General features: G+C 38.7%; 1 protein-coding gene across 3 annotated transcripts; it reads left to right on the forward strand.

Moving 5' to 3' along the window:
* The first annotated feature begins 2,155 nt into the window (after positions 1 to 2,155).
* Positions 2,156 to 14,675, forward strand: LOC127654327 (eukaryotic translation initiation factor 4E transporter-like). 3 transcript variants are annotated; one of them, XM_052141454.1, is made up of 20 exons: positions 2,156 to 2,223; positions 2,718 to 2,798; positions 3,201 to 3,336; positions 3,460 to 3,533; positions 3,679 to 3,806; positions 3,903 to 4,171; positions 4,297 to 4,495; positions 4,601 to 4,761; positions 5,631 to 5,769; positions 6,522 to 6,698; positions 7,814 to 8,088; positions 8,600 to 8,683; positions 10,068 to 10,188; positions 10,435 to 10,508; positions 10,815 to 10,948; positions 11,269 to 11,344; positions 11,542 to 11,671; positions 12,184 to 12,519; positions 12,611 to 12,787; positions 13,623 to 14,675. In XM_052141454.1, the coding sequence occupies exons 3-20, from the start codon at positions 3,262 to 3,264 to the stop codon at positions 13,814 to 13,816; spliced, it is 2,823 nt and encodes a 940-aa protein (XP_051997414.1). In that variant the 5' UTR covers positions 2,156 to 2,223; positions 2,718 to 2,798; positions 3,201 to 3,261; the 3' UTR covers positions 13,817 to 14,675. The 3 variants fall into 3 exon arrangements, with proteins under 3 accessions (XP_051997414.1, XP_051997415.1, XP_051997413.1); XM_052141453.1 differs by having other exon boundaries at positions 2,170 to 2,798; XM_052141455.1 differs by lacking the exons at positions 5,631 to 5,769; positions 6,522 to 6,698; positions 7,814 to 8,088 and having other exon boundaries at positions 2,169 to 2,798.
* The last annotated feature ends 658 nt before the right edge of the window (positions 14,676 to 15,333 follow it).

Consider the following 15,333-nt stretch of genomic DNA (forward strand, 5'->3'; position numbering starts at 1 on the left):
ATTTGCCGGTCAGCTGTTTTTTGAATATAAAACACTAGATGATATCAGTACAATGCTGCACAAGGATTTTTTTTTTTGTGTGTGTGTGTTGTTTCCAGAACTAAATATCATTATAAATAAAAACACCCTAAAAGGTTTTCTAAGATGCATAATTGCTTAGGTTAGATTCATGTCAGCAAGGATAAAAAAAAAAAACAATTCAAAGGGAAATTCAAGATATATTATTTGAAAATAAGTTAATATCTAAATAAAATCATACGTACGTATGGTTTTATAAATCAATTTTTTTTTTTGCCCGTACAAAAAATCTGCCTTTTGTGCGTACGCACACTTTTAGGAAGAAATCTAAGCAGTTTTAAGAGTTTTATACATGAGGCCCCTGGTGTGTTCTTCCCAAACTAGAAGAGATAAACAGCAGATTAACCAAGGCCAGGAAAATCAAAGGATAGTTCAGCCAAAACTGAAAATGTTCTCATCATTTTCTCATCCCAATGCCATTCCAGATGTGTATGAGTTTCTTTCTTCTGCTGAACTCAAACGAAGATTTTTAGAAGAATATGACAGCACTGTTAGTCCGTTCAATGCAAGTGAACGGTGGCCAGAAATTTCAAGATCCAAAAAGCCCATAAAGGCAGATAAATGGTAATCTATATGACTCCAGTGGTTTAATCCATATCTTCTGAAGCGATATGATAGATGTAGTGAGAAACAGATCAATATTAAGTCATTTTTTAGAATAAATTCTCCTCACTGCCCAGTAGGTGGCGATAATGTGAATCGCCAAAAATAAAAGAACAAGATGTGAAAGTGGAGATTTAGTGTAAAAAAAATTACTTTACTATTGATCTGTTTCTCACCTACACTCATCATATAACTTTTGAAGATATGGATTTAACCACTAGAGTTGAATGGATTACTTTTATGCTCCCTTTATGTGAGTTCTGGCCACAATTCAGTTGCATTAAATGGATCTACAGAGGTGAGAAATACGTCTTAAAATCTTCGTTTGCTTTCTGAAGAAGAAAGAAAGGCATCAGGGATGGCATGAGGGGGAGTAAATCATGAGATGATTTTCATTTTTGGGTGAACTATTCTTTTAAGGACCCCACACAATCAACAGCCTCTTCACACTGCTGTGGTCAGGGCAGAGCTGTCTCTGTTTTATGGACAACACGGAGAGGCTTATGGGAAGAGGAGTTACTTCTTCAAGATATAAGATTTATTTAATTAATGACAGTCAAGGAATTGCAGACCACCACAATACACTACTACTAGTCTACTACACAACATGTACAGTATCTGTCAAAGACATTTAACAACCTAACTCATTGCACTACCAGTACATTGATTAAACCTTCTACATAACAATGATAACCTGTCTCGTAAAATAAGTCATTTTATTGACAACTAAACTTGTACATAAATAGATCAACTGATTTATTTATAAATAGATGTGCAAAGACATATATTCTTGTTTCTATTTCCATTTTTTTTATCCTTATCCAAATTATATTTGCTGGATTAAAATACTTGTTTTTTTTTTTAATTATTATTTTAAAGTTATTTAAATTTTAATTGTTATTCAACTAACAAACCTGCAGGAAATGCACATCACTGTATAAGTGTACGTGTCACAGAAACTTGACTTTACACAGAAATCAGGAAATAATCTTGTTTAATTGTATAAATAGTATGAATCATTTTAACAGACACCCATTCGACTTTTGACACACACACACACACACACACACACACACACACACACACACACACACACACACACACACACACACACACACACAATAGGTGAACAGATCAGCATTTAATTTAGTCTTTAAATTATCTTTGTCAAACTGTATCTTCATAGTGTTTCCAAATGCGATGGTGAGCGTTTTAAATCATGTCACGTGACTACAATTTACAATGGTTGTGACCACGTCGATTGCCTGAACTTTATTCTAGTTCTAAAATGTAATAACGACTCTTGTCATACTCGTTAAGAAAAATACATAACTACAACCACTCAGTGCGATATCCTAATTTATTATATCTCAAACTGTATAAAAAAATAAATGAAGATTTCTTACATTTTCGAGGAAGGCGGTTGTAGACGCTATATAATCCTTGAAAGGGGCTTCTCTCCGAACCAGTGAGAGATCTGAAGAAAATCGCCGCTCTGCGACTGAACAGAGACGATAGAGAGCTTAGAAAAAGTACCCTGAGGTACAATGATTGTTGTAGTTGGACTAAAAGCTTTAAATAAGACTTGCTGAAGGAATTGGTTACATTGTCATGCTAAAGTGTATTTGACGCTCTTCATATGTGAATTGTGATGCTGTATGAATAATTATACATTTCATAGTCTGCTAACCTGACCCACTAGCCTCAAAAACAAACACAGGCAAACACGGAATTTGTTGCGGTTTTCGTTCTCACCATAAAACCTAAAGGGCGGAGTGTCAAGAGTATAATTAAAGAGCAGAAACGACGCAAGTAGCGCCATTTGTCTATAAAATCGAAGTAAATCATCGGCGTCGGCTTGTTGGGTTTAGCCACTTTGCTAATGAAATGCTGCTCTCTGTCCTTTAGCGACTGAATCCGGATTGGCAAGCTATAATTGATTATCCTGTCAAGATTGATGAAAATTAAAGTGATATACTATTTTAGGCTGGAACTGCATCCTGTCTGAAATTGACTGATTGCAGCATCTCTTGTAGTTTGGTGTTGAGCAGGTAGCCAGCAGCTAGCTGAGGTATCCAGAAGTGGGAGAGGTGCTGTGACACCGTTTCAAATATCAGGTGAGTTCATAAGATGTCTAAAAGCGTGTATTGTTTTTTCCTGAAGGTGACAGTGCAGATGTGTACTCTCAGTATGATTTTGTAGCTTTACATTGCTGCAGAAGGTTGATTAGCATTCTGTATTTTGCTGCCTGCCTAGCCATTTGCTATTTGAACGGCTTCTCTGATTACGCAGGAGCAAGACTTTATCATATTTAATCAACTCATTATAATTTTCTATTGTCTTTAAGGGAGTTTTATACTCTTTGTAAGGAAAAACCAGTAACCACACATTGCATACACAATAGCTTTGATTTTGTTCTGGTCCAGTTTAGTTCCATTTGTACTACTTTTAATGCAAATAGAAAAAATGCTTTACATAACTTTCACAGCTGAATTAATGCTGTAGTACTTCATCAAAAGGTGCCCAGAGGGTCTGATATTGGAGCTTCACTTCTGTTTCACCACTCACCTAAGTCAAGAAATGGACGAAAATGGTGAGAGCATGGTGGACATTGTGAAGGACTCTTCAGTAACCTCTGCCTATAGATATACTAAGGTGAGAACAATCATTTAATAGTTTATTTTCCTGTATGTGCAGTTTGCTGCCCCAAGGTTTCATGAATTTTACCTTTTGAAGTTATGCTATTAATAAACAAATTGTAATGCTTTTATTTCTCAGGAAGAGCTTTTGGAAATCAAAGAATTGCCCATATCCAATGAGAGGCCAGAGTGTCTTTCAGAGAAATATGACAGGTGAGCCATCAGTAAATGCATTCCTAAGTGGCTCTGTAGCTGCTGCGGTTTTATTATTCCTCAAACAGTTGTACATGTACAACTGTCATTTGTCTGTACAGCAAGCCTAGTACAGAAGTTGCTAACACTACCGTCCTCTTGATAGTGATGGAGTCTGGGACCCTGAAAAATGGCATGCCTCACAATACCCCTCTTCCGAAAACAACTGTCCAGCGGAAGGATACAAGAAAGATTTTACAGAGGACAGAGTTCCACTAAAACGCAGAATTGCAGGTTAATGGACACATTTGAAGTTTTTTTGACTTTATTAAAAACTTTGATTTAGTTGCAGGATTTAGTCTCAAACCCAAGTTTGCTTTTGTACCCCAGATCCTCGGGAACGTGTAAAAGATGATGATCTGGAGGTTGTTCTTAGTCCGCAGCGTCGAAGCTTTGGTGGTGGTTGTCAAGTAGCACCCACTGCCCTCCCTCGCCGTCCCATCAGCCCACTGGAGAACAAAGAAAACGAATCGCTCCGTCTGGGGGGCTCACGCCGCATAGGGAGCGGCCGTATTATGGCATCACGTGTATTTGAAAGAGACCCACGTCTTGACAAGGAAAGGGAGCGAGAGCGAGACTTTAAGGACAAGAGATTTAGGGTATTGAGCTGACAGCTTAATGCAGAGGAATTCTTTGCTATTGGTTCAATTTAGGTGTATTTTCTTAATGTTTCTTTATGCTGTAAAATTTAGTTGGTGATCTGCTTTTCAATGTCTTGCTACAGAGAGACTTCGGGGACAAAAGAGTGTTCAGTGAGAGGAGAAGAAATGACTCGTATGCAGAAGAGGAGCCAGAGTGGTTCACTGGTGGACCCACTAGTCAGTCAGAAACAATTGAGCTCATTGGCTTTGATGACAAGATCTTGGAGGATGACAAACGAAGGACCAAACGCTCCAGAAAGAAGCCAGATTTGGTTAAAGGCGGCATGTGACCATATTATTTACACAATTATCATGGCAAAAGTAACCGCTTTGAAATGCCTAACAACTGTATATTTTACCTGAGTGCTGCTTTTCTTACATCTACAGTTGAATGTAATGGCGTGCTATCTGAGGATGCTGGGATAGTTCAAGAGTCAGGAGCTGATCAAGAGGTTCCACATGCCAAAGTTCTTCCTGAGCAAACATCTGGAGATTTTGACTTCAATGAGTTCTTCAATCTAGAGAAGACCATGCCTGGCCTGGCTTCGGTAAGACATGGGGAGCACTGCATGCTTCTAAGGGTGCTGGGCAAAAATTATCTGAGTTGGCCTACATGGAGAAGGAAAGGACAACTAAACACACTTCTACGGTTGGGTTGTTGAAATGTTTGGTCTATCAGATGTTGTGGTTATAAGGCACTTTCTGGGCAGCTTTTTAGGCACTTTCTATACTAGAACTAAATGCTTTACAATATTTTACTCTGTTTGCTTGTGCTTCGTTACATTTCATGCATCTTTATGAATCTTTGTGCTAGCTTTTACTTTTCTGACCAACATTGGAACTTTGAATCATAGCACCTATAATGTTGTAATGTATTTCTTTACTTGTATGTTGCTTTGGTCAACCGCATCTGCTTGATGTATAAATGTAATCGCTGGTGACTTGGATGTTTTTGCCGTTATCTGATATTGATGATTCTGGTATTTGGAAAATGGAAATTTTTGCATTAGTTTTGGCTATGTGGCATCAAGGCTATTTGTTTGCTTTCTGTTGGTGTTTTTTAATGTAGAAAGCTCAATGTTATACAAATTTATGCCCATCTGACTCAGACCTATTTTGGGTTTGAGTCCATATTGCTGTTCTGGCAATTGTACTAAAACGTTTAGAAGGGAAAATTCAGAACACATTTTTGAAGAGATTATGCATTGTTTTGGTGGTTCTGATTTTTAAGATCTACTTCTGAATTTTTGTTTGGGTGGGGATCCTTTTAAGTGCAAACATTCTCCAAAATGCCAATTTTCACCTCATGGTGCTAAGCCGTCTACAGACACTCCTCACGTAAGTGTCATTCACATCCCATCACCGTTCCTCTTCTATGGTATGACACATTTGGTCTAACAAAGTTATTTCTCCCCAGATGATTGAAGATGTTCTTGGTGAGGGTCCAGTCTCAGCTAGCCGTTTCAGCCGCTGGTTTTCCAGTAACTTGAGTCCCTCCGGCAGCCGTTCCAGCAGTCTACGCTCCACCCCTCACGAGGAGCTGGAGAGACTTGCAGGTAAACCAGCTGCATCCCATGCACGTCACCTGATTTGTTTTTAAGGCTGCTCTCCTTGCTGTGACTTCTTGCTTAAAGGAATAGTTCACTCAAAAATGAAAATGCTCTTAACATTTACTCTCCTTCATTCCATCCCAGATGTGTATTACTTCCTTTCTTCAGCAGAACTCAAAGATTTTTAGAAGAATATTTCAGCTCTGTAGGTCCATACGTAATGTAAAACTTTTATGCTGCCTTTGTGCTATTTGGAGTATCAAAGTAATCAATATAAACCAGTGTTTTTAATCCATGTCTTATGAAGCAATCCGTTTTGGGTAAGAACAGACCAAATTAGTAAAAAAAAACCTTGCCATTTGAAGTATTTCAGCACGATCAGGATTTCAAGCTAATTACACTTCGAACTTGGAATCATAATCGCCAAGGAGACTGCTGATGTCAAGAAATATAGTAAAAAAGGATTTATATTTTGGTCTGTACTCTCCTAAAATTGATTAGGTCACTTGAGAAGATGGATTAAACCACTGGAGTCGTATGGATTACTTTTATGATGCTTTTTGGGGATTCAAAGTTTTGGTCACCATTCACTTGCATTTTAAAGCCATACAGAGCTGAGATATTATTCTAAAAATCTTTATTTTTGTTCGGCAGAAGCAAGTCATACACATCTGGAGTGGCTTGAGAGTGAGTAAAAGATTTTTGGGTGAACTATTCCTTTAACACTTGTATGTTAATTTGGTATGTTTGTGTGTCAGGTCTCGATCCTCAAACTGGATCTCTGAGTCAGGGCCCCTCCCTATATTTTACACCCATCCCTTCAGTGGAACGTAAAGAAAAGGTGGATATAATGGAGCTGCTTCATAAAGCAAATATCGACCTGAAACCTCTTCTGTCCAGCCTGAATGTCAATAAGGCTCGCCTAAAGGAGAGCAGTGAGTAAAACCCTGTATTTTATATTTTCCTTTATTTTATAAAGCGCTTTCATTAAGAAATGGTTCACTTAAAGTTGAAAATGTGGGAAATTCATGTGCAATTCGGCTGCAGGTCATGATGGAGAGTTAAGGAATCAAAGGCCCTGTTTACACTTGGCATTAACATGCGATCGCCATGATTCGATCAAGCAGATCGGAACACAGCACATTTACATGTGTCCACATAACTGATCGAAACCCTTTTCCCTGCACAATAGTATTCAATTGTCAGCTACTCCCCCGCCACCATGCTGGCTGGAAAGACGTAAACAAAGCATTGCGCCTTTCTCCGGTACCAACAAGATAAAAATCTAAATTAAACAAATTTGAAACCTAGTGACTGCAACAAAAAAATGAAGTGTAAATAGAAACATTGGATAATATTTCACGGTGTTGTATGAAGAAACTTATTTTATACCTGACATTACCCGTGTAATGTGATATCATCAATGTTTGATGCGCACTGTTAATGCTTGCACAATACATTTAAATCAAGTAATTAATTAGTTTTCGGTCAAACAGTTAATAATTTAGTTTGATAGCATAGGCTCTTTTTGCATGAATATTTCTACACAAGATATGAAAGCAAGTTTACATGCTGATGCTCACGAGTCCTGTGAATGCAGATATCATGGCTGGATTGCATTTAGATTACACTGTCTGATCACAATGCATGCCCAACTATCTCGTGATCAGGAAAAGCAGATCACAAACGTATTTACACTTGTCATTTCAGTTTGCATGTTCATGCCAAATGTAAACGCAGCCTAACACCACAATATCTCAACTTTTCTTCTGTTCTGCATTAAGAAATGCAGCAATAGAGGGATAGCTAGTAGGAGGAAAAAGTGGATAGATGGGAAAATTAAAATGTTCAAGGAAAATTTGTAGTTTTAAAAAAGTAGAATTGTAACAAGTGAAGCACAGATGATTGTTAGCTGTAGTAGTATTAATGCTTGTCATGAATCCTTCAGCATTTGAAGACTTTTCCACTAGTGGCAGACTGTTTTCCTTTTGGGGAGTCATTGTACAATAAGGTGTAAAACTAGTGCGGGGGTTTTTCTACCTGCTAATAGCGAACTCCGGGGTGGTGTTGTCTCTGGAGGAAGTAGAGGGAGGTCTGAAAGCTTTGAAGGTGCAGCCTGAACCGACTCTGTCACTACCTCAAAGGCAGCTGAGTGGAGGGGGAGGAACTCCCTTTATGGCAGAACACCTGGAGGAGGCTCTTACTGGTGGAACTGGGTGTGCACCAAGATCACAAGACCCTGACATGTCTGCATTTAACAAGTTAGTGAGCTGCATGAAGGCAAGTGGAACCCTGCCCACCCACCCCAAAGCCAGCGGGAGCAATGTAAGTGTGCTGTCACCGATTATGTTCACGTGTTTGTGTAAGTGCTTCTGCATGCTGGCCAGCCTCAGGTAAAGCTGCATGTGTGCGACTGAAATGAGCTGGGTGAACAATTTTTGCTCATGTATGACACGCTTTAATGCATGGAGCAAAATTAATGGAGATGATGCTTTGTTTGCATGCAACACAAACTTGCGCTTTTTACTCGCCAGTTGGTCTGGGATTTAGTGTTTTATTTATTTTGATTTAGTGATGGGCATAAATTTGTATTTGGCAATTGACTGGGCTGAAATGGAAACCGTGAGCATGCTGGGCTTTGCATATTCTGTTTTGGCTCTTGTGAATATTATTGGAAATGAGATCAGGTTTTTTCAACAGTTTTGGATAAGGCTGCCTCTTGTACGTTTGTCACTATGTAAATGTCTGTGTAAAAGCATGTTGTTTGACTAGCCGAGCAGATCTGTTCCATAGCTCTATTGTGAATATGAATGCTTTCGCCATCCTCTGTGTTCAGTTACAGCAACAGTCAGTGGATCCTGCTCTTGTGCCCTTACCTGAGGCTCAAGTACCTGCCTCTCAACAGAAAAACTTCTTTCAGGTGATCTGTCAATGTCTTTACTCTTTGCACTCTTAAAGGAAAAAGTAATCTAAAGATGAATGTTATCATTTACTCACCCTCATGCCATACCAGATGTGTATGACTTTCTTCAGCAGAACACAGTTCAAAATAGCAAAGGTCTGTAGGTCCATACAGTGTAAGTGTCAGACTTTTGTAGCTCCACAAATCACATAAAGGAAATGTAGAAGTAATCCTTAAGACTCCAGTGGTTAAATCCATACCTTAAAATGCAATGAAATGGGTGTGGGTGAGAAATGTATAAATATTTAAGCCCTTTTTTTTACTGTAAATCTCCACTTTCACCTTCAGATGTTAACGTGAACTAAACGGCTGCCACATGAGTGTTGTCCTTTTTTTTTTTAACTCTAAATCTCATGAATTTGGATCAGTTTTTCACCCACAAACTATTATAATGCTTCTGAAGACATGGATTTAACCACTGGAGTATGGATTACTTCTATGTTTCCTTGGTATGATTTTTGCAGCTACAAAGGTCTGATCACCATTCACTTGTATTCTGTGTACAGAGCTGAGATAATTGTGTTCTGCTGAAGAAAGTTATACACATCTGGGATGGCATGAGGGTGAGGTGTGTTTTTTTTTTTTTTTTTCATACAATGAAGCGAATAGAGACTGGGCCTCTTGAGCTCCAAAAATGCCATACAATAGTTTTGTGTGAGGAACACCCTCGGTGCTGCTTAATTCCCTGATTATTAGATGGGCCCTTGTATCCTCACTCCATCCTCGTGCCCGTGACCCAATCAAATTTCACCATAAGTTTGTATAGATTATTCATATCGGTTCACCGTGAGACAGAGGAAACTTTCTGAGGAGGCTTGAGCAAGGACGCACAGGTGTATTTTAAAAAAAATAAAATTTTGTGACACCCCTGATGTGCACATTCTCCTCCCCCTACAAATCTGGCACAAGATTTAATTCAGATTTTACCTTTTGCAGTTTAAATAAGCCGGTATTATTCTTTTAACAGTGCACCTCTAAGGATTTATGTAAAACTATCAAATTTCATTGATAGTTCTGGAGTTTATTCAGCTGTGCAAATATGCTGCTATGACGTGGTGCTTGAGTGAACAATGTGCCATTTTACAAATACATCTTGCTGCTTTTCCTCTGTCCTCATTTCCTTTCCTTGCATCCATTCCTCCTTTCCTAAGAGGGAGGAGCTAGGATGCAAGGAAAGCAAATGAGGACGCACTATTTTAGAAATGAGAAGAACCCACTACACTATTCAATTGATCATATTTCCCTCTGCTATAGCTCAAATTTTGACCTGGTGAAGTTCAAGTGTTGACTGCACAGTTTTAAATTTATTTATTTTTTCTGTGGCTCTTGTGTGTCTTTTTAGGAGTTGATGGTTGCCTCTCATGGCCCTGTTCCTGGCCTCATACACCACCGCACCTCACCCTCACTCTTCCCACATAGACCTCCTATGCAGGATTTTTACCATGGCATGCCTTCTGCAACAGGTGAGAGCCCTGAATGAAAATTTAATTAAACTACTTTTAATCTAAATTGGTGTGTTGGATATGAATCATGGTTTGAGTAGCATATGGAAGAAACTGCTTTTTGAGGTTTTTAACTGCAAAGATTGTATTCTTATGGGAATCCTGTTGACAGTCTATTCTTTACCATAGATTAATGGTCTTGTTTGTTGTCTTAATTTCATGCTATAACTCAAAGTTTCATCTTATGTTGTCATTGTTGCATTTTAGGGTTCCCTGCTGGACCACAGATGGCGTTGGATCAACTTCAAAACTTGCATAGAGTCAGGGCCACTTCACAGCAGGTTAGAAAGTTAACAAACACAAACGTTAGGAAGCTTTCTAATTGAATGTTACACTATAAAACTAGTCATAGTCGGTGCTCTATTTTCTAAGGGTGTCATAATGTGTGTCAAGATTTTTTTTATAGAGAGGCTTTAAAGTAAGTAGATATAATTCTGTTGTATCTGAGGAAAAAAGGGTTTGTCCACTTCATTCACTTAATTAGAATGTTCCAGGGTTAAAGTTGTCAAGTTCTATTGTCCCCATTTGTTTCTTATTGTCAATGTTATCCATTTCAATTTTTTCTATTTGCCATTCCTTGTTTTTAGATGAGCGCTTTGCACATGGGAGTGGACCACACCAATCTGGAAGCTTTGTTCCAGCAAGATCTGGCAGCACTTAACCGGCAACGGTACCAACAAGGATACAACGAACAGGCTCATGAGAAGGCCTATCGCAACAGGTACTTTCGGTTATTCGAGACCACAGCAGGTCACAGGAAAGTTTGTGCTAATGCTTTCAGCCTCCTGGTTTAGTGAAGAAACCTGGTAGTCTTTATCAAATCTAAAGTGATCTATCCGAAAAGAGCTCTGAATGGAGAAAATGCTACTTTTCCACATGGAGCATTCTGCCTCAATGCAAGAATACTGTACCATTTAACACTGAACTTAAATTGAATTGTGTTCCTCACTTCAATTTAAGTGTAATGAATTGGCAGGTGGCTGATAATAGTTTGTACATTGGCAAGTTGTTTTATTTGCATCTCATTCTCATGTTTTATAGACCACCTCAGATGAACCGTTCTCCTGGGCCTCACCAGCCTGGATGGAGCTCACCTGGCAATGCAGTTACTAGTGTGGTCAGTCAAATCTTTGGCAATGGAGCATCTATAATAATTTCTCTGAATAGTTGTCCTCTTATGGGCATTTGATCATGCATGTGTATTTGTGTGTTAGTAACCGCAGCTGTTTGATATGCTCTGAAGTTGTCCCTCGTTGCACTTGTTGCATTTAAGGAATGGTGTTTTTTGTTTGTTTTTTTTCCTCCCTGCTGCAGCTGTCTCCGTCCTTCACTCCCACCTCTGTGATCAAGAAGATGTACGAGTCAAAAGAGAAAATTCGAGATGATCCTGTGAGCAGACGAGAGGGCAAAGAAGAGACTGTGAACTTTCATAACTCACAGGAGGGTATGATGCAGTACACCCACATTAAATTCCCTGCAATTTAATGTGGCTCATCCTTTTTTTTGTTTTTTTCTCCCCATGTGACATTTGACTGAGTGAACAGCAATTACATTAAGTCTGACATTTAGAACTTAAATTTTGGCCACTATCTTATATGGGAATAAATTAGATGTGCTTTTTTTTCCCCCCATTTCAATGTGACTTCAGGAGTCAGGTCAGAATTCTTGTCATTTGAAGGAAGATGATTTATAATGAATACCTGCCATGTTGGGGTGTTTCACACATGCGGGTCAGTTTAGGAGCATTTAGTGTTTGCAAACAACCTTATTTAAAAGGTCATATGAAAAAAAAAAAACATGAAAAAAAACAAACATGTCTGGTGTCTTGGGATACAATCACACCAAAAACAGACTTTTGGTGTGATTGTATCCCAAGACACCAGAGTGGGTCAACTGAATTGTGATGCTGTCTCCCATTTTAATGTATATTCTGTTACTCTCCCTCTTTTGTTACAGATGGGCCTGCATCACCCAGTTCCTTTCTGGAAGATGTGGACACCAGTGGTCAGATTCATGGAGTAAAGGTGTGCTCCACCCCAGTCTCTGCACACAGTCGTCATAGTAAAGATCCAGACCGTCCCAGACCTCCTTCCACAACAGGCCACCACACTCCCACCATGGTTTCCCCAGGACCCTATTCTCCCTTACCTAGACCCCAGCTGTATCCAGTCCCTCTGCTTCCCCACGTCCCCTTGGTCAGACCTCCTCCACAGCTTCACCCTGGTGTAATGCAGAGAATGCTGGCTCAGGGCATCCAGCCTCAGCAGCTTGGCCCAACATTGTTACAGACAGGTTGGTGATTTGTATCTTTGTATATCTAGCTTATGTTTTACAGAAAAATTTGTAGTGAAGTTATTTTGTTGGACTTCCTCTGTTTGAACAGGAATGTTCCCTCAGGCTGTAGACCTGTCTCAGCTGCAGGGTCTTCCTCCAGCACTCTTAGGGCAGCCTTTGTATCCACTTGGTGCTATCGGGCATCCACTCATGGCCCCTAGGGCTGCAGGACCACACATGCAGTTAGCAGTCATGCAGCAACAGCTTCAACAACAGCAGAGACCCAGTAAGTACAGCACTAGTCTTTTAAAATAACTGGTTTTAAGTAGCAGTCAACCAATATAGTTTTTTTCAGTGGATTGGTGCCAGGATCTAAAGCAGTGTTAATTTCGTCAGTTAAATTACTGACAAATGTTCATTGACTTATATATGTTTGTCAACGATGATTAAAGAATTGTGATGGTAATAAAAACACTGTTGATGAAATATGAGAAATAATACTGGAAATAAATTAATGCAATTAACACTTAAAATAAAAACGGTAACCTTTAAAGTCTCTTGTTACAGTATGTTATAGAGCTGTGTTTAAGCTATGTGTATTATTTTAGACCATTTCAGGAGCTTGATTTTTCAGGAAAGTTGTCAAGTTTAATCTTTCATATTATTCGTTAAACTATTTGATACATGTTTAAATCATTGTAAGTAGTTTATAATTTACTTTTATTTACTAATTTGAATGTTTGGTCTGTTACAGTTTTATACATGTTTAATTTTGCACATTGTCAAATAATGTTGTTTTTGTTGACTGAAATGAATCAGTTAATGTCTGATATAATACAACAAAAAATGAGAAATGCATAACATTTTAGGCAGTTGTCACAATTTAAGGATTTGAAAACACAAAAGTGCATATTCATTTATCATGCTGTTGGTGGATTTTTCGTTGATTGGCTAAATGGACAGTTATTGGCTGAACATGAAAATATGAATTGGCCTGGCTAATATAACGGTCTGTCACACGTCTTTTGGGCTTTTAAACTTTTTCATATGATGGTTTTTAATCTTTGTGTTCTATTAAGTAGTAGCATGTATATTTATTTACTTGTTTGCTTTCTCAACAGATCTGCATGTAGGTCCATCAGGTGGCCCCCAGTCACAGAGTCACGGTCCACATCGGACGAACCATTCTCAGCGAAGAGGGTGTAGCCCTCCTCTCGGCCTGGCCAAGTGGTTTGGGTCTGACGTGCTGCAACAGCCCCTCCCTTCCATGCCTTCTAAAGTAATCAGTGTTGATGAGCTTGAGTTCCGCCCGTGATGACTTCCTGTGACCGTTTTGTGGAAGTAAAGCAAGACGTCCCTTCCATTCCCCACTGTCCTCCTATAGTTGAAGAGATGTGAACTTTGATTTCTACCATTTAATGTACAGATGTCAGAGCCCTGTCTAATTTTCTGTGCTCTGTCTGAAACCTTGCAGTTACTTATTTTTTGAGAAGGCCTAAATGTTAAGGAAAAAAGGAAAGGATTTATTTTTCCTGATGCTTTTGTCACAAAGTAATGTAGTTTTTCTTTTGTATTATGTTATTGACTTCAGTTTTTGCAGTAAAGAAAGTAAATAATGTATAGGCCTGAATTGTACAGACTATGGGAATGGATTTTTTCCCACCATGTACATAGAATTGTTTTTTTTTTTTTGTTTATCTGGCTATATGTGGGGAAGGTTGTCCTGCTTTCAGGCGAAGAATGGAGGCACTGTTGCTTGTTTTTTCTTTTGTCGAGTCACAATGTTCCGTGTTTGATCTGGTTGGGAATGGACCGCATTGCTGATTTGTTGGAATGGAGATGTAGCGATTAAATGCATCCCTGTTTCAGAGATACATGCCCTTATCTTTAGCTGAAGCATTGAACCTGGGATGTTCTGCAAAAACAGGGCAAGGGGACACTCTTGCACCCTATGCAGAGAATGCTAGTTGTGCCTTTTTTTTTTTTTTTTTTTTTTAAAAGAAGAAACCCTCCCCACCATCCTCCCTCTTGCCAGTCTTCTTGGTCACTAAATGAGAAGCACTGCTCTGAATCACATTTGTTTTAAGGTGGCAGGGGTTGGCAATTATGTAATGTGCTACTAATTTAAGAAGCACAAATAGTTAATAAATATTAAAAAAAATAATAAAAAGTCATTCACATAAAATGAACATTTTGACTCATTCATTTGGAAATTTAAAATCCGTTTTGGAAGGGCATTGGTTTCAATTGGTAAATGTGAGAAATTCCTCATGCACTGAATAGATATCGATCTGTAGTGTCCTTTGCTGTCATGTCACAGTTCATTCACATCCTGTTTAATCGGTACATCTTGTTACTCCACTACACCTGTGCATATGAATGATCACAAAAACCTCAACTTTTCAAAAAGAACATAGTTATTTTAATGCAGTGTCCATATCTCTTGTTTTCTTCACAAGCAGAAGACTCCAGAAGGGAAAAAAATATTGTTTTTTGTTCAAACATAATGCCAATATCTTTTGAGAAAAGAGAGAGTAAGGTGAATTGGAAAACGATTGCTTCAAAGTAAACCGTGAAGATTGTAGATTCAGACTTTCAAGACTTTTTCATTTTTGGGCCCTAAAAACCCCTTACAGTTACAAATTTTGATTTCATTTCAAGGCATGTCCTTATTCTGCAACAGTCAATTACTCCATAAATCACATTGCAGTCGGTCCAATTTTGACCATGCATATCCAAGCCGTATTACGTTTTCCATACTTCAGTACCCTGTCTCGTGGCTATATCTTTTTCTTTCCCATACATTGGGACTTAATAATTAAACCCAAATAA

This window comes from Xyrauchen texanus, chromosome 13 (genome assembly GCF_025860055.1).
Source record: "Xyrauchen texanus isolate HMW12.3.18 chromosome 13, RBS_HiC_50CHRs, whole genome shotgun sequence".
NCBI lineage: Eukaryota > Metazoa > Chordata > Actinopteri > Cypriniformes > Catostomidae > Xyrauchen > Xyrauchen texanus.

What these genes read in the sequence shown, in the direction of transcription:
- LOC127654327 (XM_052141454.1), top strand. Translation starts at nt 3,262, where the DNA reads ATGGACGAAAATGGTGAGAGCATGGTGGACATTGTGAAGGACTCTTCA. An exon ending in CCATGCCTGGCCTGGCTTCG is followed by an intron (nt 4,762 to 5,630) that starts GTAAGACATGGG and finishes ATTTCTCCCCAG; the next exon opens with ATGATTGAAGATGTTCTTGG. An exon ending in AACAGAAAAACTTCTTTCAG is followed by an intron (nt 8,684 to 10,067) that starts GTGATCTGTCAA and finishes GTGTCTTTTTAG; the next exon opens with GAGTTGATGGTTGCCTCTCA.